This window comes from Halyomorpha halys, unplaced genomic scaffold, assembly GCF_000696795.3.
Source record: "Halyomorpha halys isolate HHAL.00 unplaced genomic scaffold, Hhal_1.1 Scaffold412.1, whole genome shotgun sequence".
Classification (NCBI taxonomy): Eukaryota; Metazoa; Arthropoda; class Insecta; order Hemiptera; family Pentatomidae; genus Halyomorpha; species Halyomorpha halys.
The window spans coordinates 201,009-228,981 of record NW_027113304.1 but is presented as its reverse complement, the minus strand read 5'-3'; the positions used below and the strand labels follow the sequence as shown (position 1 = coordinate 228,981).

General features: G+C 28.5%; 2 protein-coding genes across 14 annotated transcripts in view; one reads left to right on the top strand and one right to left on the bottom strand.

The window, feature by feature from the left end:
- The window catches only part of LOC106682411 (serine/threonine-protein kinase MARK2), a 308,181-nt gene extending 297,033 nt beyond the window's left edge, over positions 1-11,148 (top strand). For 10 of the 13 annotated variants that reach the window (XM_014423243.3, XM_014423242.3, XM_014423233.3 and 7 more), the window contains 3 exons: positions 2,051-2,083; positions 7,833-7,941; positions 8,929-11,148. In XM_014423243.3, the coding sequence (XP_014278729.1) occupies positions 2,051-2,083; positions 7,833-7,941; positions 8,929-9,147 (361 nt within the window). In that variant the 3' untranslated portion in view covers positions 9,148-11,148. Of the gene's footprint in view, positions 1-2,050; positions 2,084-7,832; positions 7,942-8,928 lie in introns of those variants that run through there. The other 3 variants (XM_014423234.3, XM_014423235.3, XR_010844374.1) reach the window with 3 other exon arrangements.
- A 9,927-nt stretch (positions 11,149-21,075) lies between these two features.
- LOC106682417 (retinol dehydrogenase 11) lies at positions 21,076-27,602 on the bottom strand. Its single transcript, XM_014423249.3, has 4 exons — positions 27,176-27,602; positions 26,871-27,106; positions 24,463-24,757; positions 21,076-21,424 (listed from the first exon to the last, which is right to left on the bottom strand). Exons 1-4 carry the CDS (start codon positions 27,461-27,463, stop codon positions 21,260-21,262), a joined length of 984 nt encoding a protein of 327 aa, XP_014278735.1. The 5' UTR covers positions 27,464-27,602; the 3' UTR covers positions 21,076-21,259.
- Between the last annotated feature and the right edge of the window lie 371 nt (positions 27,603-27,973).

The following is a 27,973-nucleotide window of genomic DNA, read 5'->3' as shown; positions in this document are numbered from 1 at the left end:
TAAACTTGTAAGTTTAATTTCATTATTACAAAGTCTATGCACAATGTATTTAAAAGACATATTTATTATTTTAAACAAAATGAAACCAAATCATTTCAAAATTTCATTAGTAAAGGACTTCCCTTTATATTTAAATTATTATTTAGAAATGTTATGAGTGATCTAGGTGAATATATTAAATTTAAAGTTGTGTGACTGCAATTTTGATCTGTCAAATTTTGTTTTAGACTAAACTTTCAATTGTTTCTTGTCTCAAAAATGAGTTTATTTTTCTTTGTTTGTTGTATTTAAAATACATATCGACTATGCATTGAGCACTTTATAGTTTGACCCTTTTTTTCCTAAGTTGTCAGATGTTATTTCATTTAAATGTTTCTCTTTTTGTTTTGTTTTTTTTTTTAGAGAGAAGACTAAGAGTTTTTTGTATTTTATTATTTATGTTATTATTTATTGCTATAATGAAAGTCTCTGTGGTCTACTGATTTGTGGAACACTGCTTGTTTGGATTTCTATATTTCTTGCTACTTCATTTATTAGGTCTAGGTCTGAAACAGAGGATACGATCCCTTCTGACTAATATTTAATGAAAAATTAATGACTAGATGTAGAAAACTGGAATTTAGGTTCCAAGTAATTCCACATAATTGTAGCTGACCTAGTAATTCCAAACAACTAGATGGTAATTATGTATTCCAACTTGGCTGCAAATGTGTTGCTTGGCCACAATGTTGGCAATGAATTTAATTGGTTATACTTTTAGCTTGAGTTTGCCACTGATTCTCCGAGTGAAACAGCTACTATGTCTTTTATCAACCATAAGTAATTCCTTGCAACTTTCCTTTCAGTTGAACTACAATTTATTCCAACTATCCTTGTGAGGAGTTCAATCATATCAAGAAATTATATCCAGGTCTTCATGGTTCTTAGCCAATGAGACTTACTTCGTATTCACTTTCTAATAATACTACATGAAAAATAAGTTTAATTTTTTTTTTTTATAAATCATTCTACAGAAGATAGTCTGTTCATAAAATATAAAAATAAATTTATACCGCTACAACCCGGGAAGGGTCAGATCAGGATTCAGCACATCATAAGGATGTATATATGTATATAACGTTTGAAAATAAATAGTTGTAAACTATTTTTGTTTCACTTTTGACTGCAACCCTGACCATCTTCTTATATAACATAAGGATGTACTGTTACTAGGCTAACATTTATTGTTACTGCAGCCGTGAGTCAACCCTGTAGGTTTGGAACCCCTCTGGAGTTCATCCAGGCTCATAAAGTTGGTTTTATAAGGGAAAATCTGACAGTTGAACGTGATTCTGATCAAATCACCTCCTTACATAACCGTTTCTAGTATAAGTATTGCACCTCTGACCCTTATAGTTATAGTCTTAAATTTAATAATGTTTTAGCTGTTGGTTTACCATAATAATTATCTGGTTTTTATTATCTCTTCTGCTTATCTTTACCTTTAATATATCCTTAATTGTGGATGAATCGGTTGTGTTCAATTTCTGATATTAAAAACATCTGAATTTAAAAATAATTTGTTATCTTTTAAATTTCTCATGATACGTGATTTTATTTTAAACTTGTATTAAATCATTTATAGCAGTTTTGCTTATCTTATTATGTTATGGTAAAGCCTGTTTTGGGTTTCATTTGATAGTGTAATAATTACGTTTATCTAATAAAATTTTTTTTTTATCATAATTAAAAATTTTATTATAAATGCTCAGTTTATGCTCGTAAAAATTTGATCTTGATACTTTTAGAGTTTTTAAATTTCATTATGAGTTAATTTATTTTATTTTTTTCTTCTGCAATTGTCAAATTATTTACTTTTAGATAAAATCATTAGATTTTTTAAACTTGTTTAGCTGTTATAAAGTATGAATTCTTTAAAAATTGTTATTTTACTATATTTTTGTTTTTTTCACATTTTATTATTTAAATTTTAACACAAAAGTTTGTTTAATATTTTTTTTCCTTTACTAAAATATTTTGTTTTATTCTACTATTTCTTCTTTTTTTTCAGACCTATGGACCCAGTACCAAAACATGTTGTTAGGTATGTTAAATGGATTAATTATCAAATTTAAAAAAAATAATTACCATGAGGGTGTTGGAGCTGTTCTTGTGTATCACGCTTTGTTAGTTAATGTTTTCAAATATCTTTAGGCATGCAGTTTGTTTTATTTTTTCTAACAAATTATTTTTAGCAAACAATTAGTAAACACAGGAGAGGTTTAGTTTTCTTTTAAGCATGAGATTATAGTATACCAGTATATGATAGTATCAATAAACAAAAGAAAAAGATATATGCTAATTCTTAAAAAAGGGTTTAAAACTCAAAAGATTCTGTTGATATTCTCAGTTTTTAAGTATGTAGAAGTTATGTTTGAGAAACAACAACCACTTTTAAACAGAAAAGATACCTGTCAAACATTGTATAGTAATATGGATCAGAAAAAAATAAAATTTCTTTTTAAAAAAAATAAGATTTTACTCCAGAAGACTAAGAAGTTTGAAGAAGAACAAACAGCATTCAAGACTGGCTGACAAACCCTGTACAATATTTTCAAAGTTTGATGCATAATCAGTAAGTTTATCGAATGGGACAAAAAAATTCTCCTTGTCTTCTTAGACTATCTCTTTGGGACATTTGACAATGTACCTACCTTCAGTGGAACTCAAATAGGCATTAGAAAATAAAGAAGTTCCTATTAACTTGATGCAAGTAATCCTTAGCTCATATAGTTATACATATAAGTATACGGAATAGTTGGATTAAATACCAATAAATCAGATAGATTTTAAACAGAAACAGTAATAAAACTAAGGAGAATTTGGCATTCTCATAATTGTAGAATGCAGAGGAGGCTTGCAAGAAGAGTCTCAAGCATGGGAGGAAGCTATGAGGCAAAAAGAAATGACCCAATCCAAGTCCATGATTATGTATACAAGTGGTTCTTGGGGAAGATGGAAAATAATTGGGTCGTTTCACATGAAATATCACTTCTCACAGGAAGCATTATTCACAGAAAGTCGATGCACTTAAATTTTGTTGTGCTGCAAGTCCTTTAATTGTTTAGTAATGGTTGTCTTCCACAGTAAGCCTAAGTTCATTGTCATCAGTTGCTGGTATAAGTCTTCCTCTGGGTTGGTTTTGTGTCATCTATGTCACCAACCAAAACTTTTCAAACCGCTGGTGAATAATTCCTTCATTACAGCACCCTTCTCCAAATGCTGTGGTAATGTTTCTTGCCGCTTGGGTTGTCGAGTGTCCAAGTTTGAACTCATAAAAAAACAAACATGAACATAGTAAGCAACAAAAGTTCACTAATCCATTTGAGTTCCTGAAATGAAAAAAACAGACAATTCATATGGAATGATCCAATAGAACTGTGACCTGTAAAGGCTTGAATCTAGAACATGTTAACAACTAATGTATTTAAGAATCAAAATGATGGCAGGTTGGATATTGAGATAAAGAATCGCATAAGGAATGCAAAAAATCCATATCACTAACTCTGTGTGTAATCTCTAAGTGAAGTAGAGATAAAACAACAATGACTGTTTATAAACAAGTTTTAAACTCCTTGATAGGTGAAAGCTTGCCTGATATCTAAAAAATTGAATGGTATATAAAAGAAACAGAGATGAAATTCCTGAGTAAAGCTATTTGTCAGTCTAGATTTGACTGAATGAGAAATAACAGAAGAAAGATGAGTCAGGGTAGGAATTGTTAATGAAAAATGTCCATAGAAAAGGATTAATGTGGTTCAGCCTTGTTGAAGGCATTGGGTAACAAAATGACCATGCGGACAACAGGGGAATGAGTGAGGTGACCTGATATTGGACCTGACAATGAACAGAGGAGCTCTGAGTGAAGTCAAAAAGTTGCTATGGATAGAGAAGTGTTTTAAGAAATGAACGACTCCGTTGATATCATTGGTATGGATAAAGAAAAAAAAAGTTGTTTAGATTTTTCTGTTAACTCTTTTACTATCCTAGCCTATCCATCATTAGTCTATTCCTCACTGCAGTTAGACAAGAAGAGCTCTCTTGAAAAGTATGGGCCAATTTCCTCTTTTCTTCCTCCAGTTTATGTTCCTTTTCTTTCTTCAGGCTTGACTTCCTCCCAGATCTTCATTTGTGTCCTTGCTTCTGTTTTTATCTAATATATGCTTCAAAAGATGTATAGCTGTGCTATAACAAAGGAAATAAAGTAAATATGTATTTTTATGTATAAATACTAAATATATTTATAAAGTAAGTAAAGTTATTAGGATTTTACAACAGTTAATTGTATCTGGAGGATTAGCAACAACTATAGAGGTTAGAAATATGGAAGGCTGTCACTGAAGGATTACTCTAAAAATAGGTGACCACCTACGCATCTCACAATAGTGAAATCCATCTTAAAATATAGTTAATCCCTAAAGTCCTCAACTGGAATTGATGCTGTAATTTTGTTTATAATTGTCTTATCCAGGTTACATGATTTGTTGTTCAGATTATTAATTATTTTTAGAATGTTATTAAACTTAAATTTACCAATGGATGTGATGTTCAACGATTTTACTCCTAAAGGAACAAATCTCATATTGAACATTTTTTGTAGTGTAATATATTTTTTAGAATAGTGAAAAAGGTGTTAATTGTTTTAACAGATTCATATTGTTAAAAAGCTCTTGACTTGATTTAATAGTATATCAAAAGCAACCTCTCCTGTTTAAGGTACTAATAAGATCAATTTTTTTCATCATAAATATTAAATGACCATTTGTGATGTAGTTTAATCTAACAACTAACCAGTTTGTTGCTGAAAGCTATTGAATGTTATTAACTGCTTATCTGCAAAATTTTTTTTTTTTTTTAATTTCTCATATTGAATGAATTCTCTCTTCTTGTTACTATTATATATTACAGTAGAAGCCTAAATTCACTTTTGTTTGGTCACAGATATTTAGCATCTTTTCTTTATTTCTTTTGCTTTTTTGTAATCTCTTAATTTGAGGGTCCTCTTTTTTTGATTTTGATGATTTTTATTATTCATGTTTCTTAAGACTCCTTATTATCCTAAACTATTCAGGTTCATCTTATGAAAAAAAAATTGTGCCGCTATAACCCGTGAAAGGTCAGGAGTGTCCTTACTTTGTAAGGAAGTAATGTTATTAGACCAATCGTAGTGCAAGAAAAAGGTGATTTGGTCAGAATCATGCATGACCACCAGATTTTTACCCAATTAAGGGTACACACTTAATGAGGCTGGATGTTCCCCGAAGGGCTCCTGAAGCCACAGGTCTGACTCATGGCTACAGTGAAACAGAATATAATTATCGGCTTCAGCCAGATTTTAACCCAGGTCCTTGGAGTTAGAAGCACAATGCCTTACCTTTTAGCTACTCACACCCAACTTAGCAATTTATAGTTGTTAGTTCAAAATCTCTTACTGTCAACTGAAATTATTGCTAACATTTTGAATCACTTAGGAAAAACCTTTAAATTTGTATGAAATGTTGGTCCTAGCTGTGGTAATTATTGAGTAGTTTTCTCAAAGAACCAATTTTTTTTTTCCAGAACTATTAAATCAGACAAAAGCTTCTCATTGAAAATGTCAACAGAATTTCGCAGAGTAATTTTTATCAAAACAATTTTTAAAAAAATTAGAAATATGGGTGATTTTTACTGAAAATTTTGGAATTCTATTTATTGTATAAAACCTTATGTTTTCAATTAAATGTTGTTTTTCAAGACTGAAACACATTGGTTTAAAATAAAGTATAAATTAAACTTTAAATTAGTTACTATTCTCTAATTTTCTTCTCTCCTTGATGCCTTTCAGCATTGATGGACCTCAACCCATTAAAACCAGCCATACCTGGCCCCTTTGCCGGTGTTGCGCATTGGAGCACCATGCTGCCAAATAAAAACATTCAACAAAAACACTCTACCTTGTTCTTGATATTTTTATCAACATCTTCTAGGGAAGCCTTGGCCTATTGGTTTTACCATAAGGAAGGTGTTTTCTTACTAGTAAATCATGACCTCCATATTTTAACCATAGAGAGGGGAGGGACTTAGTAGAAAGTGGTGATAACACATTTGCATTTCTTTTAAAGTATTTGTTTTTATTCTTTATTATAATTATTTTTGAAAGTCCATTAAAGTTCACAGTATTTTCATCACCTATATCTTTACGTATTAAACTAGTCAACAGTGGGATTTTATTATTCAAACAGTTTTTTAATTTACTAATGTTAATAAAAATTAAATAATAATAAAGGCTTAGTGAATATGAAGTTTCGTTGCCTATGCTACTAATTAGTTTTGATGCTATTCTCCCACTTATACTTAAGTTTACCCCTCAGGCATTTACTCATTGGTTCATTGTATATTAACATTTTAGGGATCCGTTCTTAACCGTGTGCTGTTCTCTCAATTCAGCATTTTGTAGTCTTCTAAATTCTGCGATTAACTCATCGTTTTTGGTCCGAATATTTTACTTAATACTTTCTTTTCATAAAACTTATGGAACTATTCTTCCCTTTGTGTAAGAGGCCTATTACAGTTAAATGGTATCATTAAAGTAACAAAATGGGAAACATTGATGTGACAGGTTATTATGGATAAATTTGGGGAAAATAGGATTTACAGTGCCTTTACTGCAATTACATTATACTGAAAAATATGTCTCAGAAATACATTTTTTTTACTTTTAGTATGATAGAAGACATGTCAAAGAGTAAAACTATCAGAAAGTTCAATTAATGATTGAAAAAGGAAGCATTAATGGTTAAAATAAGGAAGTTTACAAAACCATAAATTTAAAAAAAAATATTAAGTTTGCTATCATTTATGATATTAAAATTACTAGACATTAAAAGCAAAGAGGAATACTTGAAGGATCAAAATGCAGATATTTTGTTTTTTTGAAAGACTAAAATTTAATATAGAATAGAAATGCTATTGTTATACCATTTAATTCTTAATAATATTGTATTTTTTGTAACAGACTGTCTTTGTTGGGAAAGATTTGACAATATGCAATTTTTTTTTTCCCCTACACTTTTCTCCATTTAGACATTAATCATTAGTTCACTGCATTTATTTTCATTATAATTCAATATTTTATAGTAAATAATGTTAAATATCATTTACATAATTTTAAAAATTCTTTTAATCTTAAGAACATTGCTGATTATATGTCTGCTTCTTACTTTGCCATGCTTTGTTATGCACATTTTTTTGCTTTCTTTTATCACCCTCTTACATCCACTGAACACAAAAGAATGAAAACATTCACTATTATGCAATGTTTACATCTTCAATTTGATCTTAGTTATTCATTTTTGTTAAATTTTTAAAAGCTGTTATAAACAGATAGATTATATGAAATATATCATTTATCCTCTTATTTCTTATTATTTTATTTCAAGTAATTAATATGTTTCTATTCCTGGTTTGTTATGATAAATAAATTTCCATATTAAAGTAAATTTAGATCATTACATAGATGACTACTAATATTAAATAAAAAGTTCCTGGAATTAATCGTAGAAAAAGAAATGGCAAAATCTCAAGGTAAAGGAACGATTTCTTGTTTTGTTGCTTAGGTTTGGGAGTCATAATATCCTTAAAATATCCCTCTTATCAAATTGTGTTTGCTTAACTATATCTTTACATATATATTCTATTCCACAGGTAATGGCTATTTTCTACAGAATAATTGTTGTTCTGTTATGTCATGATTTATCCCTTGTTCTCGAAAAGAACTAAAGTATTGTTAAAAATAATTTTAATTTATGTTGCAGTAGTGCAGTGAATGATGACCAGGTAAAACCAAGATCTCTTCGGTTTACTTGGAGTATGAAAACAACTTCATCTAGAGATCCAGTTGAAATCATGTCAGAAATAAGAAAGGTAGCTATGTTTTAAATTGAGCAGTACTGATAATGATACAAAGGGTAATAGAATGGAATTGGGACAGTAATCAAAGGGAGAAAAACTCAACAAAAAAAGATATAAAGTATTGTTAAGATAAGATTGGAAGATTTCAAAAGTCTTCAGGCTTTCAAATAGCCATAAATAAATAACCTATTAGTCAAGTGTTATCAGAACAAGAAAAGATAAGGTGATATAAATCCACACCAGGTACAGCAATTGTTCAAAAAAGCTAATAAAATTTGGATAGTAAATCACACAATTACAATTCAATCCCTTCTTATAATTGAATAATTTTCCATAATATTGGATCCTAGCCCACCACTCTCCTCCTTTATTTCCCCTTTATAAATTGAAATCAACTAAAGATGATAATGAAGCTAATAAAGTCAATTGGGGAAAGTGGGTCCTAAAATTTCATTAGTTCAACTTCTGATGTACCTTACACCTTCAGTTCTTCATAGATCCATTCTAAATTTTTACCTCTAGATAATCATTCAATTTTCATATTGTCAGCTCTCAATCTTCCTTTTCAAAAATATATTGTATATTCTGTCAAAATTTTCACTTGCCCCATAGATTTAGAGTAAATGAACACACTGCTCTGCTTTATTTCCTATGTAGACATTTTGAATAAAAATGGAGTAAGTATGGTTTTTTTTTTTTTTTTTTTTATGGTTTTAAGGTAGTAATGGATTTTACTTTGCATTGCGAAATATTTGTAATAATAAAAAATAAAATTATAAATATTAACTAGCCAACTAATGATATAGGAATTTCTTTGAACAGTAATCGTTTGATTATATAATATATCATTACCATATTTGTGTATATTTATGTTTTTATAATTGTTCCTATCAATGTTTATGATTTAAATTACTAAATATATAAACAATTTATCTCTGTAGGAAATTCCCTTTAAAAAAAAAAAAAAGATATTTTGTTTTATAATAGTATTTGTTTTAGGTGTTGGATGCAAACAATTGTGATTATGAGCAAAGAGAAAGGTTCCTACTCCTTTGTGTACACGGGGATCCAAACACAGATTCACTTGTTCAGTGGGAGATAGAAGTCTGCAAGCTGCCTAGGCTCTCCCTTAATGGTGTCCGGTTTAAACGAATTTCAGGAACGTCAATAGGATTCAAGAACATCGCATCCAAGATAGCCAATGAGCTGAAGCTATGACTCTCAGCCTTCCCCCCGTCCTTACACTCCGTCATATAGCCCTCCTTGGCGGCTGCTGCGCTCTGGCCATCGCTAGGAGATATCAGCCTCGCTACGCTATACATTTATCGGCATATATGTATACTGTGACGACGGAACTAAACGACACGAAACGATTGGTGAATCTCTCTACGCACCATGTAAATATGATTAGTGGTTTGTATGAAACAAAAAAACTCAACCGAGAGAGATTGAGAAATTAAAAAAGTGTATATTAAGTGCACTTTTTTGAAGAGTATCGATTACTTTTCAGTAACTGTATTTATATAAGGAGAATATGCAGTTATGTATGAAATTTTTCAAAAAAAAAAAAAAAAAAGAACAAGTAAAATGCTGGAGTGAAGATAGTTGATATAATACACAAATATACATAGATATATATACACACACATATGGTCATATATATATAATGTGCATATATGTATTTGTTTATATTATATGTGCGTGTGTGTGTGTAATCATATAGATGTATATATGCTTAGGTACTACAGTATTTGTAAACTTGTGCTATTCTCCTTGTGGATAAACGGGTCCAAAATGAGGACTGCGGAATGTTCCCCTATCCCCCCTAACCAAAAAAGAATGTTCTGGTAAACGAATTTTGAATTGCAATTACTATTTAGTTACAATCGTACTTAATTAGCCAGGGCAGGAATTATATGATTGCGAGAACGATAAGTGTGTGTGAGGGGGGGTTCTGTATCATAGTGATTTATTTTTACTGTTAAATTAAATTATATCATACTATATCAACTCACCTCAACTGTGTAATATTAGTTATTGTTTTTATTATGATGCTATTGCTAATTATACTGTAACCCTTGTTTAATATGTAAATTTGCACATATTTAAGTATATCTTTTAAAACAACAAAAAAAAAAATGTGAGAATGGATAGCACGTATTTTGTCTATAAAAGTGAATTTGTATGTTTCTGTTTTTGAAAAAGTGTGGATCCAATGCTCTCAGGGTCGGGTAAAAGCAATCTTCCGCATATATTCTACACAAGCTTTTTTTTTTTCTTAATTTTTTAAAAGGAGGAACAAAAATTTAAATACTATGAATTAAAGTTTATTCATCTTTTTTTTATTTTGTATTTTCAATTTTAAAGAAAGCTTTAAAAAAATTGTTATCAAATAAGTCAAATTAATTTTACTGTTTCCCTAGTACCCTTTGTGTTCACTTTCAACAAAAGCAAAGTGAGTTTAAATATAGTGTATATAAATTATACTATTCACATTAAATCTAATTTTATATTTCTTCATCAGCCTATTAGGAAATGTATTGTTTTTCTCATGAACTGTTTATACAAATATAGTAAAATATTTGATTATAAAATTAGATTAAAAAGTAAAAAAAAAATAAATAAATAAAATGAACAAACAACAATGAAAAGCTTGAGATTGGTTTTGTGTAACAGGACTAAATTGTTTGAGTTATTACATTAAATCTGGTTAACCAATGTTATTTCAGTTATATCTGTGTATAGCTAAATGATTTAGACAATAAAGTGTTGGGTATATATGTATCATATAAACAAATGCCTATTTAAAACTTTAGTCATTTCACATTGAAAAGAAAATGATATTATACCTTTTTTTTTTTTTGTTTTTTATTATTTATTTTTTTATTCTGCAAATTCTATATTTGGAGAAGCTTTTATAGATCAGAAAGGAATTGAAAAATGTTTGGTGCCAAATACGTGTATTTAGTTGCTTCACTCAAAAACTTGTGATTTTAGCTGATCACCTGTTCTTTATTATGATTTTTGTTCTTCATTGTTCATTTCTGTCAAATGTAGAAAAAAAAATGTGAATATTTAAGTAATTAAGGTTTGGGAAACAAGCAGTATTTGTTAATTAACTAATTTGTTATATAAATAAAAAACTATAATAAAATGGAGAAAAATGATCATTTGTCACACATTTGTTGTCTTTTAACTAAAATATACAGTTTATTAGAAGATAGTCTTTTATTTGTGTAAAGGTAGGTTTAATCAAGAGAGAAAGCACAAGGTAATACCATTTCTATTCCATTATAACATTTTAATATTCAGAACTTATCATATTTTATTATTTTATAATTATAGGATGAATTTCATGGATTCATCAAAACCACAACACTCTGATATATAATTTCATATAGCTGAAAAAATTGTAAAAATACTCATCACCACAAAGAGTTTATTTTTTCATAATAAAATTAAGGAAAATCTATGGCCAGAGAAGGCCACACGCGTAACAATATGTGAAAAATTGATTTCCCTTATAGAATGTCCATAGTTTAACTTTAGGATAGTTCCAATGGTCCATAGTTCTACTTCTTAGAGCCCTCCTGGGGTCCACCCAACCTCTTAAAATTGGGTAAAAATCTGGCGTTTGAGCATGATTCTGACCAAATTACCTCCTTGCACAATCGGTCTAGTACCAGTACTTCCTTACAAAGTACTGAAGCCCTGACCCTTCATGGGTTGTAGCGGCACAGATTAAAATTTTTTTTTAATAGTTTTACTTTATAATGTTATTATAAATATGATTATTTAACTTAAAATTATAATATGTTTATTTATGTATGGCATATTTTCACAGGATTACTGTTAGTAATAAAAAAATCTTAATTTGAATTAAAATAAATTTTTTTTCTGTAATATTGAAAATAACCAAGGAAATTACTTGGAAAGTAAAAATTATTCAATAGTTTTCATGCCTATGTGGTCTATCCAAAAGTCTTGAATCTCATGAATTAATGGAATCATTCTAGTCTTGACGTATTAATATCTGGCAGTGGTATAAGGCTTCTAAATGGAAATAAAATATGATAAGTTTGTTCAATCACTTAAAAAAAAAATTAATTATTAAATTCTACTATTTTATGTGGTCTGATCCTTTTCTATGCTACATGTCTATTATATTTTTGTCCTTGAATTCAATGAAAATTGGTTGTGAAATATTTACTTATAGTGGACCAGTTAGTAAATCACCAGTCTCTTTCACAGCTTTGTATATAAATCTTTTTCATAGAATACAGTTTGACCAACTGCGTTCAGTGGCTGACCCTAAAAATTTTCATTTAACTTTATATTTTTTTAGAAATTGCTGATTACTTAAATTTAAATATTTATTAAAAAAGATATAAATAACTTTACTGTAAATATCTCACTTGGAAGTCTTTGTAAATTATCATTTGTTTTCTAAATTCAGTATTACGATGACACCAGATTTCTAGTTTAAAAAAATATATTATGCTATGAAATTGTAATTGTTAACTATACAATAATTGAAAAGCCTAAGAATGAAATAAAGAATTATTCTTTACTGAAATTACAGTAAAGCATGAATGAAGGTAGTGATGAAAAAATGTGAACAAGTTTTCGAAAAGAAAAATAAGTATGACTTTAAGACATTTTTTTTTATGTATGCCTATTAAACCTCTGAGGAACTTAAAAATGGAACTGATTTATGGTGTTTCCAATTCCAATAATATGCAATATATTATTTTTATTTTCCCTATATGGCACATAAAATTAAAATTAAAATTGAAAAATAAAAGAGATATTTTTAAACAGTGAATACAAAAATAATAGAAAATTAGCGTTTTTCAATTAAATTATTGAATTTTTTTTTTATTACGGTTACTTTCACTCTTTTACTAAAATTTAAAATATACAAAAATAATGTTTTGTATTTAAAAACTTTTTTTTTTTTTTAAATCAAAATATTTATTAGTATGAATGTATCTCCAACCTACCTATATAAAAATGGGCTTATTAATTTAATTTTAATGCTCTAATTCAGAACATTAGAACAAATACTTAGAAAAAAAAAAAGTAAATTAATGCATACTATTATAAAAATTCCATCTTTGTTTATAACATATGTCCAGAACTTTCTTGTACTTTATTTTCCTGAATTGTCTACTATTATTATCCGTAGATATCTTTTATTGGCTGTAACTTTTTAAAATTTAAAAACCACTCCTCTTTAGATATTTTGGAGCTTAGAATAACTCCTTAGAATAATTGAATTGCTTTATTTTGGTTTAGCCTCTTCATTTCTTAACTGGAGTTCAGTTCTAGTTTCCCATATTTAGCATGTTTTAGGATATTAATGAGATAAGTAATTAGTTACCTCATTAATTGTTATAACTTCATTATATGTGTAGCTTTTACATGTAATCGAGTACCTGGAAGTGTTTTTATTTTCCATTTTTTCAATCAACTTTGATAATTTTTTATATACAGTTTCAATAAGATACTAAATATATAAATAATGTTCACGATCATGTTTATAAAAATATAATAAATAAAATTTCATATTTGGAATCTGTACCTTTATTACTTGAAATACATGTAAGTAAATACTAAAAAAAAAAATCGCTTAAGAGAATATTTAATGTATGATAACTTACAAATTTTTATGTATAATCATTTTGTATATAATATTTAAAAAGGAAAATAAATTGCTTTTACCTTGAAAAGGTTAAACAAATCATTATTTCTCTTAATTTGTTCATGGGTCTGGTATAGAATTGTCTAGAATCTTGACCTTGCTTCAAGTTTATTGAACATAAAAGTTTCTCAAAATAACTAGTATTTTATGAATTTATATATTTTAAGGTAGATAAATTAAATCCTGGAGAGGGAAGGGGAGGTACATACCCTACTCTCCTTCAAAGCAAAAGTCCACCATTATAATCTAAACTGAAACAGAAAGCACCCATTAGTTGGCTCCTACTCCTCTACCACACTCCTTCACTTCATTGTAAAGCTCATCTTTTTAGCTTCACTTTTTCTGGCAGCTTATGCCCTCCATTACACCATTTTTGTCAAGATTAAATCCTGAGGTCTGAATAAAAAAGACTGTTAATTTGTTATAAAGTTTTTCCTTTTTTTGTTATTTCTATTATGCCTTATACTTTAATGATTCTGGTTAATTTCAAAATTCCTTTGACACTTAATAAAACATACAACAAAACTTGAAATGGAAGAACATATAATTCATTCTACTATTCTTTATTTTCAAAATAAAGATTCAGCCAAACACAAATCAGAAGTCATCTAGTGCACTGAGGCTCCTCAAAAGAAATGGATTTTTTTGTTTGATGCTTAGAAATAACTAAACAATTTAAGTTATGTATTTAGAAATATATATTAGTAAAAAAAAATCTATTCACATAACAAAGTCATTGAAGATATAAAAAAAGGGAATGCAAGCAAGCTAGAAAATATTAATACTCAACTGGAAAACTTATGGTTTCTTTACTAATCCAACATTTCTTTTTTTTAAGAAAATTAAAAAACTAGTTCTATCATAATTTAGAATACTTCTTATTTTTGTATATATAAAAATGATAGTTCTCATTATTAAAAGACAAAGCATCATACATATAAATAATATGTTGTTGAGATTCCTTTTCTGCCTCTCAGAAGCGATGTATCATGACAAATGAGTTTGATACCTCATTGATACTCTCGAAAAGAAATTTCGTGGAGAAGCAATGATTCTTAAATTGTTATTGGTACATAAAAAAACCTTATTCAAAAATGTGAAAAATTTCAATGCTGGCAGTAGTAAATCGGTGGGTCTAGACGAGTCAATTCGTATTTTAGCGATTTCGACACGGACATCTATACCCCTCCATGTCGAAGGAAATTAATGGAAAGCCAAATTACATTTATCAGGTTCTCTGCCAAATGTTTTCAGCGGCCTATCAAAGGGCATTTTAAAGAACAGATATCCTCCTCTCTTCTTATGTACCTCCCTATACATGTTCATGTGGATCGTTCTAGACCCAGTTTCAAAGCTTAAAATTGAACCGTTTTCGAGACAACGCACGAATTAGGCAAGGATTAAACCTAATTCAAAGCCTAGCTTCCATTTTACTAGTGGATATATATGTATATATAATGATATAACATATGAATACCCCTATAATATATGTTTCGTTCTTTCCCTTGTCGAAACCTAAAACACTGCTAGATATGAATACTACTTAATAATATAGGTATAGAGTTCAACGTATACATTAATACTCGCTGGGCAGTCCTTGGTTTAGATTTGCTTAAACAAGTTAGCATTTCACCGATGAGAATGGGGTCTTTTTTCCGTTGACGATTGCTAATTACTTATTGAATAAACTGTTATTAGCTTCGTTTAGTAACTTATTCGGGTATCATCACCAATAAATATTCTAAAAATTATTTTGTACAGATTTCTTTGACAGTTTTATTCGACTAGCGAAGCCTCAGTCAGATAGGGTAAATAAAATGTTTACAAATCTGTTATATATAGCCTGTCCATTAGTAGATATGTCACGATTATTTGAGAAAATAGCTCAACCTATTTTAAGTTTGATGGGACAAATTATTCGATGAGATACCGAGAATATTTTGAAACATGTTGTGCTAAGGATACTGAAAATTTGTGCATCAAATATGTTTAGTCTGTCCGTTTCTGAATATGTAACGCTTTATTGAGGGAATAACTTAGCCTTAATTCTACTTTCCTGTTTCAAATTATTCAGTATTCCCGTGAATGTTTTGTTTTATTTAGAAACTTGGAAATTATCGGATTAAATGTGTTTTGTTAGATTAGATGATGATAGATGATATTTTGAGATAACTGTTCAACTAATTCACAAGTCTGATGAATTAGACCTAGTTCAAGCTTAATTTAAACAACTTCCCAAGTTGCCAATTATATACTATCGTTGCATAGTTTATTTTAACTTTCTTGTTTGTTGATACTGCGATTGCGATGATGAAGTTATTATCTAATAGCTTCTATATTCTATTTTTAAAAGTGAGAGAACTACCAATTAAAGACCTTTTAGTCCATGACTTTTTTTCTTAGTTAAAAGTTTAAGGCGGATCCACATGTTGGCCGCTCGCCACGAATCGGAAGGTTGTGCAAATGCTCGGTAAACAAAGAGCGGACCATCCACATGTCAGTGTTATTCAGAGAGGCAAGCATGGCGGACGTACTAGTAGTTTCAGCCATTGCACTTGGATTGTATTATTTTTATTACAAAAAAATAAAATGAAAGGAAATTAAATATAAATAAATAAGATTAAATATAAAACTTATTATAAAAAGTACCAGCAAACACCTTTAACCTCCTAACAGCTCTCAGTTGCAACTAGACAAAGAACAATGGTGGAGACGCTACACGAGCGCTCTCACGAACCCCTTTGATCTGTGTCCAAAAAACCGACTCTCGACGGATCGGCAACGAGCCTTGGCCAATCAAGCCAAGCCACCTATCCACATGCTCGCGTATGTCTGAGTTCGCCATGGCTTGGCCAACATGTAGAGGCCCCTAGAGTTTCAATGTTGTATATAGATAACTTACGTTGTATTTGATTAAAATCCTGATCCGTCGAAATATTCGTCGCAGATGCTCTCCCTGATATGATCAAGGGCTCCTTAGTAACATTTAAACTCTTTTCCCCTTCGTTTGTCCAAACCTGGAGGCGTGGTCCATCCATAGGTAGTCTGGCCTTTCTCCGAAGAGAGCTTACAGTGGGCTTAAAATAACTTCCGTAGGTACCATACTCATCGAAGAACCGATTACTTCAGATGCCTCTTTTCAACTCTATCCCTCAAAGCGGGTATTTCAATGTTTCTTCTCATCCTTCAATTTCTTATTTGGTCTCTTCTTTTTTAGCCGGCCATTCTCTAGAGATCCTTCATTTCAGCTGCAGTGACTTTATTCCAGTGTTTGTCTTGGGGGACCCAACTTTCACTTCTATAAATAAGCATAGGTAGGTAGACTGCCAAAAAGATGTCCAGTTTTAGATTGTTTTCTATCTCCATTTATCTTACGTTGCGTTTAAATAATGCACACTATTTACTTTTTTTATAATGCGTGAAAGCTTTTCATTAATTTTTCTATTTCTAGTGAGCTTTGTTACAAGAAACGTCTATTCACTGGTTGTTTCTGATATTTCGTTCTTGAAACGAATTATTAATTTCTTCTTCCTCAGTCCCATGTGAGGAGAATCCATTATCTTGCAAACTGTGCCAAATTCTTTCTTTTCAGTTTGCCTTTCCAGTTGATAGTGGACAGAGTGGGTCAAGGAAAATATTGAAAACTTTTTTCTCATATCAAAGCTCCCAGATTATTTTCTATTGAGACTCTCTTAATCAATCTCGACATTCCCACTCTCACAAGAATAAGTTGATAACCAGTGGGGTAAACCATCTTTTCTCCCTAAGCTGAAGAAAAACAAAGTATTTAACTAAAAATCCGCATAAATAACACAGGTCAACTATATTATTATATTATTGTTCAATTTTCAGCATAGTAATCCATAGACTTATAAGGGTTAGAAACCAGTTGTAAACTGACCTGACTATTGCAGAAAAATTCATGATACTCCCAAACTTACTCATGATTCTTCCTCAGCTAAATATCAAAATTATAATTAATAATTTTGTTTTTATAATTGCTATGAAAAGTTTTAACTACCTTTTGTAGAATTTGTAAATACAAATTCTAAGAAGTCTAGATAGTAATCAAAAATGAAGGCAGGCAGTGAGCCAGTTGCAAGTCGTAAACATGAAATAAATTTTTTCTGTCAATATGATCTTACTACTATTTTTAGTTAAACTGAGGGCAGTAATTTTTAAGTATAGTTAATTAAAAAATTATTTAATTATTCACTTTTGTGCTCAAATTCACAAACCAGTGAGCAGGGCCAGATTTACTAATACTACAGTAATCATTTTACTTACTTTATTATAGGTTTTTTTTTTTTCTTGATTGTCTGTAGAACTTGTTGTAAGTGGGCCTGTTGTACTTTTTTTTTCTCAACTCTTGATATCTACCTAGTAATAAACTTATTGGTAGTCTACAGATTCATTTTAATGTAATATTAATTTATCCAAGAGGGAAATGAACTTGCACTGCTCCAAACTAGGTAATTGTACCTTTGCACTATAGAGTGTACCCAAATGCAGTTGATCATCACCACCTCTATATTATTACAAAAAAAATGGAGTGAAATTATCTCACCAATTTAATACTGAAAATTATTAATGTTGATACTTTATAGTAGTAATAAAACATTTTTAATATATTTATAATAAGAGGTAGTTTTAGAAAGGTAGGGGAAATTAATAAGAAAGAAAAATATTTTTTCGCTTTTAAGTAAGTGAAATTGGGTACTGACTAATTCAAAATACTGATTTAGATCAATAAAAACATATTTTAATATTTTAGTAGGGTTTGAAACATCTTAATTTTCCATGTTTATGCTACTTTCAAGGAATCCTTAATATTTTATCAATCATTCATGTTTTAAAAACTCCAATTATAGCTTTTTAAAGGAGAAATAAGGAAAATAAAACATTTGTACGTTTAGGCAACTTTATTCAACTATTAGATAAACACAGCACATTTAGTTAGTTATTTTAGAAACATTGAGAAGCATGCATAACAATCCAAAGTACATTAGTTAATGGACTTCCTAAGAATCTTGAACAGTTAGTTATATTTTGATAAATAGGAATACAAATATATATAACACTGACCCAACAAATTTCTCATTCTTAGTTCACCATGAAAAAAAAAAAAAAGTAGTAAGAAAATATAAATTGATACATTTGAAAAAATATTTCTTCATCAATTCTATTGTTTCAATACCTTAATGTTAAATAGAAATAGGAAGAGAAAAAAAGCTATGTCTCTTTATCTTTACATTTTTCAAAAGTTTCTACTTCAAATAAAAAAACATATAAGAATCATTAGTTTGGTCCTCAAAACTTCAATTTAAAAATAATATAATCAATAAATATAGATTTTTTTTTTTAATTTAAGCTATTTTGAAAGCCAATTAGAGGTTTTATATGAGCTATTTTCAATCAATAATTCACTAAATATAGTTCAGAACCTCATTATATCAAATTTTATTTGAATTAGTTTTCAATTAAATAGAGAGAAATATATATTTATTTTCATTTAGAACTGCCATCAACATAGTATCGCTAAAACCTCTTAATACTTAATCAAGTACGGTTCCTGAAAGTAGGAGACATGGACGATAACATTATTGTCTAAGATATATAAACATTCAAATAGCATAGAATTGTTAAATCTATAACACATTTAGAGCAGAATGTTTCAAAAACATCAAGCGAAAATAGGGTAGAGTAGGCTTTGTGTTGGACACTCATAGGGGCTTATTCTATTTAACCTCTGTTAATAAGGACCAGATTGGTCACTGAACAATTGAGAACTTGTTTACCTCTTGAGCAAAAAGGATTTCAACAATAACGAATAACAGTTTCTAAACCCCCTTGGTTTCCGATAAAAAGCATATACTACCAAAAATAGGATAATAAGCCTAACACCTTCATCCTACTTTGTGTCTCTCAATTAAATATGAAGACGCTAATTTATTAGACCACACATTATCCAACCCTTCAGTTTCTAAGCAGACCAGTAAAAATGAAATTATTCCACACTACATTAAAGGCTATTTCATTAAAAAAATAAAAATAAAGGTAAACGATTTTGTACGTAAATCTTGTATTGGTGAAACTTTTTAAAAATGAAGATGTATTATCATTATGAAATAATGAATAAATCCTTAAATTGAACAATTCTAAACTCAGGTAAGTTTTGTACTATCTTGACAGAAATTCCATGTACGTACATGAATTATGTATGCTTAATTTATACCTTCTAACATCTTATTAAGTGATATGTATATAAAATAAAAATTGTAAAATATATAGCTTTAACCCATAAAATAATTTTAACCAACTTGATATTTTTTAAACCATTTTATGTAAAACAAATTATAAAGTTTATAAAATTCTAAATAAGGAGTATAAAATAAAGATTAATTTTATGATTTTGTTTAAATTTTCACCCTTAACTATTTAAAATTAGCAAAGATAAGTAATAATTTTCATGACTGGAAATTCTAAAAGTGACTAGAATTGTTGTTTACTCAAGCTAATATGACTAAGAAAATACCATATACAAAACAATTTTTTACTCAAATCTTTTTTACATAACAATGAAATTTTTTATCTTGATTTTCTGAAGGTTCAATGCATTCATGAACCAATTGATATTTCTTAGAGCAATGAAGAGCGATCTACCATTCCGTGGGAATGGATCCAGAAGACTGTAACTAATTGTTTTATTTTTGTGAATTTATTTCAATCAGGATTTTCATTTCTTACTATGAAGATGAGTTTTCTATTCCTAAAGTAGTATTAACAATTGTTTCTATTATTATGATCATCTATTTTAAATTAAAAAACATAACCCATAATTGATGTTGGTTCAATGAGATTTTATTTTTAGCATATAACAAAAATATTTATTCAGAACTCAACAAACCATTTCCTACAACTGAGATTAAGGTTTTCTGAATATCTGAATTGATTTAATAACAACGAATTACAACTTAGTACCAAGATAATTAATATCATTTCAATGCTCATGATGATCCTGCAGTGAGATCTTAAACTATTCTGAGCAATACATATATATATAACAAGTAAGAAAACTATTCATTCTAATTATAATTCTAAATAGTAAATAATTGTTAAACAAACGTGAAATATAAGATATAAAAACTATCCCAGAAATGCTTTTTGCCACCTCCCAACAATCTTATATTAAACACCAAACAGTTGCTGTATTGGGACCAACCGTTTCCACTAATTAATTGTGAGAAATTACTCATTAACTAGGATTATTATTATTATTTCTTATTTTCTCTTTTTTTCCCCTAAACATGGATTTTTTAATTTTCAGGAAATATAATAATTAAGAACAACTGACTATTAAACCCTAGTGAAATCAAATAATTTATCACAATTTATTTAGCAAACATTCTTTTACCAACATGGCTAACATATAATTTATAATCTCTACCTAAACACACATTAAAGATTCTTTTCTTGTTAGAGAGAAAGAGAAAACTACTAGATCCCAAGATTTTTTTTTTTTTTTTAAACATTCAGTCTTATTATAAATCACATACATATATAACACCAAAGAACCATCGAACAGACATACATAAACACAAAGTAGCTTTAGTATGTTTGAAATAATTAGATGTATTTGTTAATAAGGCGTTCAGTAATACGCCATAGTTTTTCTTGGATAGTATTATCAAATTTATGGCTTGAATGATACAGCTTACAATCTCTGAAGATTTTACCAGACTGCCCAATCACACCATCAGATAATGCACAGTGTAAAACAGTTTGGCATCCCTATAAAAAAAAAATGAAATAAATTAAAAAATCAACCTTTTATTGAAAAAGGAGTGAGAATCAGTAGTGCATGATTGAAAACTGAAGGAATAGAATTTTATCAATTACATCCTCAATACTATAATCATTATATTGATTTTTAATGCTATTATTATCTTCTACAATTACATAATAAAAAAATAGAAAAATTAATTTTTTTTTTTTATTTCCTCAGTCTACCTTAAATAAACCAGCTTAAGTTACATACAAATTATGAAAGACAAGATCATTGAGGAACTCAATGACTAATACTGAGTAAGATCTTTTCTGCATAATAATAATTACTTTTATTAATGAAATGTTTGGTCATTTATGACTTTTTAATTTTAAAAACTGTCAAAATTTAATAGTATAAAATATTTCCTTACTTATTGAAAAAAATATTGTAAAATTCTTGGGACTGGCCAACAGTCTAACTTATGAAAATGAAATAATTCATTAAAATTTTAGTAATAATGATATTTATTTTACAAAAATACAACACAATTTTTATTTATTTTATTTTCTTATTTAATTATAATTATTAAATATTTTTTTATTTTATTGTACTATTCAATCATGAAATTATAGTTTACATTATCATTCATATTATTAGTATATGTTGATATGGTCAGCTTGTTAAAGCGGAAATAAGAAATGTAAATATTTGATTGAATGTTTTCAACATATGTTGCAAATACTGCAATGTGAATTTTTGTACCATCTCTTGTGGTACTTTGTAATGCTGAGTTTATCTATCATTCTTAAAAGTAATTTATCTTGTAGAAAATCTATTAATTGTTTAGATTTAGAAGTTTATCTTAAAAATAAAAATTCTTTTAACTAAATTTATGCTAGCAATATGAAATGCTTAGGATGGGAATATGACAAGACAAACAAAAATGGGTACCTCTTAAGCGTTCACCCTAACAGCAATAAAAGTTCAAACGTACTACAATAATTATTTACCCTAATAATGTGGTTTTTAGTGCTTTTCCATTTATCGCATCCCTTATTCGGTACAGATACATCTTATTACAAAGACGACAAAATACTCAACATTTCCCAAATTTATAGTATGTGATTCCAATTTTAAGTTTTCAATATATTTTAATTCAAATTTACAAAAACTCAGTCATCATTTCATTTTTGGAGCTAACTTTTCCAATTTTTAGCATCAAGATAAAATTTGGAATTACAATGAGGACCTATAAGCGTTCCCTCTTACAGCTTAGGGCAGAAAATATTAGTTTCAGATTAATAATAATCTCAGAACAGAATAGTCTAAGTCAATTCTAACAGGAATTCTTTTTTTATATTGTGATAGGAAAGTAAATAAATTTCACTTCAAAAGAAAAAAATATTAAACAAAATTTTTAGATAAAAGTTAATCAAATTTATTCTAAAAATTGCAAATCCATATTAGTATATTTAAACTCTGACATCAGATTCAGAGTATACAATATATAAAAACCCTTTGTTGACTGATTCACCCTCCAAAACTACAGGTAGTGTCAGTATTTCATCTGACTTAATCTTGTATTTTTTATTTGAAAAATTTCTAATTACTAATCAAAATGAGTGATTTTTTTTATTCAGAACCTCATTAAACCTTCATTCATAAAAAATAAAACTATTTAAAAAAATTTTTTTTTATTAATTTCACCTTTGAACAATTGTATTTTTTTACACATATGACGTTTCAACCTTTTGTTATTAAAAACCTGGCAATTTTCAAACTTTTCTTCCTCACTTTTTCATCCCAGTCATCCCATCCTATTAAAATCCTTTTGTATTATAAACTCAACTCCATGAAAGTATTAGTCAACATTTATTCTTCTTAAGGTTTTTTATCTCCAAATGTATTAATTAACTTTAACTAAAAAATTATAAATTAAAAACATAGATCACTTTTAAAATAATTTTTTAAAAACTAGTATATTGATTGTTTTTTTTCTTGGAGGAAAGAAAAATATAAAAAAAAATAACCAACATATTACTTTATAAAAAATTGTTTTAAAAGTAATGTATGTTTTTAATACATGATTTTTTAATATAAAGTTAATTAATACATTTGCTGATAGATAAAAAACCCCAAGAAGAATAAATGTCGACAAATAGTTCCAGGGAGTTGTGTTTATAATAGAAAAATAAATTTAATAAGATAACAGGGATGAAAAAGTGACTAAGACAAGTTTGAAAATGGCCAAAGTTTTAATAATAAATAGCTGAAAAATTGCAAAAATATATATATTTAAAAAATAAAATTGTTTGAAAGTGAAATTAATAAAAAAAAAATTGTTATTGTTATTTTTTTAAGAATCTGGATTTATTGAGATTCTAAAATTTTTTTAAAAATAATTTTGATCGATAATTTATTGATGAATTCCACTAGAAAAAATATTCAATAATTACAAAGTTATTCATAATAAATTGAAAAATTTCATTACTTTAAACTTAGATTCAGCAATTTAAAAAATCTCGACCCAGTGTTTCATACTAGTCAATTGGTTTAAAACTTATGAATCAATAACATCAAATTCCAAATAATTGATTAGTACTTATCATTAAAATGTTCCCTGAAAGCCTAAACAAATATCTACCTTTTCCTCAAACCTTTTTCAGGTGACATTTGTTACCATAGTGAATAAATATTTTAAAGACCACAATTTTGTGAATATTCACAAAGACTGTTGAGATCTGAAATATACAAAAATCTAAAAAGGTTAAACATGATTTTGGAAATAAATGCTAGAGTTGACAAATAATTCCTAGCCGTAATGCTGAAAGGATTAATGCCATAATTGTCAGCTTGAGTTTATTAATAGTAATACTTATATAATTAATTCTAATTTATACTGAGTATTCCCCATTAGATGTTCTCCTCTCTTGAATATCAACAAGATTAAACTTACCACTGAACTATATATATATATAGCTACAATAGGATACCTGTCATTGAAAATAATTTATACTCATTACCATGTCTTGAACAGAGAATACAAATAATACAGAAATACCTGCTCAGCAGACCTCAAGAAGAAAAGTGCAACTGGTGTAAGCATAATATACTGGTACCACTTAATGCCAGCGTGTCTCATTAACTTAGTAAAACAAAGTCCAGGGCAAACTGCATAGGTTTCAATACCGGGTGGAAGTCGTTTTGCTAATTCACGACAGAAGTATACATTAGCAAGTTTAGAGTTATTATAGGCAGGATTTCTGTTCCTCACACCATCATAACCATGTTCGCCAAGTAAATTGTCAAAGTCAATTTCGCCTTTTTCATGGAGTTTAGATGAAACAATAATGATCCTGAAACAAAATGAGGAATAGAAGATATCAACGATTGTTTTTTCTGATTCACAAAAAGGAACAACTTAGAAACTCTAATAGTTTAACAGTTATTTTAAGGATATCAAGAAATGCACATGTGTGAGAATTAAAATGAGGGCATGGTTGAAATGAGAACGAAAATATTATAGTATAACACCTAATTTAAAGTAACTTGAGCAATATTGTTTATAGAGGAAAACTAGGCTCTTCTAGAAAAACAGTTTTCAGAAAAGGGAGAAGAATGATATTTATTATTAAAAATATAAGAATAATTAGCTTGTAAGAAATAGAAAATATCCGAAACACTTTCAGAGTAACGCCAGTTAAAGAAACTCTAAAAACATAATACATCACATATATGTAAGGTACAAATTTCCATAATTCTCTTAAAATTGGCAATAGACCATACTTAAAAACATGTATCTTAGCAGTGGTTTTCTAAGACTTCTTTGTAGAATTTAAGCAGGAATATTGTTTTTCAATCTTGCTCATTTTATTTTTCTTAAGTAGTTCATTAAACCATTTATCTTTTACTACATAGGAAAACACTAATTAACCAAAATTTAAAGATTTTCACCCTCAGAATAATATTTCTGTTCATAAAAGTAATTTTTTTTTTGTTCTAAAAAAATATTTTGCTACTATTATCCTCAGAGCTGTTAAATATGTAGAAAAAAAAGATTTTATAATTATTGCTTTAATTCAACCACAAATATTGATTACCCTTTGTTCAAAATATAAAAAAATTCCCTGTGGAGACATAAATGATAGACCCTTTTCTTATTATGTATAAGTACACACAGTAGTGCTTTAGAACTAGAATTGATAAATGTATCACTAAGCAATCAATTTACAAACGAAATTATGGCAATCCGTTTAGAGATGCACCTCCTTAGGAGGCAGTTAGTGATCATATACATTAGTAAATCAGTACATTCTAGCTCTATGATTTTGAAATATATATTCCACTCTACCTTCTGAGGGTCATGACCATAGTCATGGTGGAAAGAGATATGTAGAACTGAATAGTGCATCATAAACATAATTATGCAGTACCATTATTTAAATTTCATAGATCTAGCAGCTTAAATTTAAATCTGATTAGATTAAATTATTATTAAATTTGATATTCCATTATATTAACTGTACTGTAGCCTATCAACATAGTAATCCTTTAAGAAGTCAAAACCCAATAATTCTGTTAATATAAAGTTTTGAAACATAGAAAGGTATCTTTTTCTCTGTTATTAAACACAGAACTTAGAAATCAAATTGAACTAATTTCAAACCTGCAAGATGTATTTAATAAATAGAGCATATTATCAAAATGATGTGATAGATGAATTTTGTGATTTTAAATAGAAGAATAAGTAAAACCACAACTGTGGTGTACTGTCACTAATAAAGAATAGGCTTTCAATAAGTCGCTTTCAGGTGACGCAACATTGTAAAAGATATTTTCTAAATATAGCAGAAATCAAATTTAACTATATTTTATACAAATGCCTACATATTTAAATTCATAGAGGTTAAGAAAAATTTAAAATGTTAGATTATAGATTTTTAAGTTCTGACAGGTATTTATGTTATATGATGATTTATTTTTTAGGTTTTACATCTGATTAAAATTTCTGTGGCACTAGTGGCCACATAGAGACTCCCTGACAGAACTCTTAAAGCTGCAGGCCCCACCCATCTTAAAGGTTTCATACATCCATATATTATCTTGCGAATTTCCTTAAGCAATAGCCTGTCTTTGTTTTACTATATCATTAAATAACCCAATTACTAGTAATTTAAAGGCAGAAAAAAAATTATTTGAGGAAAAATGTTACTATACATTTTTATGTGATTTTTAATCAACCATTGGCAATTGAACAACTTATTTACTGTAAATAATGTAATGTATATTAAATAAAATTCACCTTTATTCAAGGATAATTAATGCCAATGGAAGAGAACTTTTAATGGAAACTGTCAAGAAATATTGTGGTAACAACCAACAGTTTTCAAAAAGTCACCTTAAAGCAACTAATATTTCATACTAAGTACTAAAACAAATCACATAGACAGATATACATTATTATTATACCTGCTTGGTGCTGAATCTTTTAATTTCTGCAAAAGTAGTTTAGTTAAATAAAAATGACCAATGTGGTTAACACCCATATTAATTTCCAAACCTTCCTTGGTTTTGCACTCTCTTAGAGGTGGAATTGCAACACCAGCATTATTGATGAGAACATGAATCTGTGGAAAATCTCTAATAACTTCTACAGCAAAATGTCTTATAGATTTAAGGCTAGCAAGATCTAACTCCATTGGTATCTAAAATAAGAAACACTCAAGTGAAACAAACATTTTAACTAAAATGTTCTTATGTGTTATCATACTGACCAATTCCCCTGATTGAATCGAGTTACGAATCTCTTTTATAACTTCTCTAGCTTTTTCAATGTCCCGACAACCCATAATTACACGAGCTTTCCTTTTTACCAAAGCTTTCACCGTTTCTTTTCCTATTCCAGAATTAGCCCCAGTTACAATGAAACATTTGTTAGTTAATAAACTTTCATCATTATACCATCCCCAGGTGAGTCGACGGCATTTTCTTATAAATATTACAATCAAAGGGAGAGCTGCACAACATAATATGACAGAATTCATTTTGGAATAAAAATTCATAAGAAATTGACAAGTATAGTATTGAAAATAAGTCAAAGATTTTGTTTTGAATCGAAATAGATTATATTGGTGAAATTAGAGTAAAATTAGGAAGATTTCTAATGAGGATGATAGCAGTATTTCATAACACAACAGGTTATATACTCCATGTAACCATTCAAAAGGCTTTGTCACTTTTATAATAGCCAAAGAGATAGGAGTTGGGTAAAGATCTAAGCAAGTTGAATGGTCATGTTTCATCCTATAGTCGAAAGAGTGCATGGAGGTGGCCAATAGCAATTGTCCAGAAAATACATCGATTTGAAACTTTTGTTCCAATTAAGTTTACTGTCAGATCATCGATGGAAGTTTATAAATTATAAAAGGCTGAAAATAATTTTATGTGTTATTTAACAATAGTTTTTCGTGATCTTCCTGAATATATATGTAGATTTTTAGTAATGTTCATAAAGACGATTTCTCATCTGTAACATATCTTTTTATGGTTCTTGCAACTGTTTTACTTTTCTA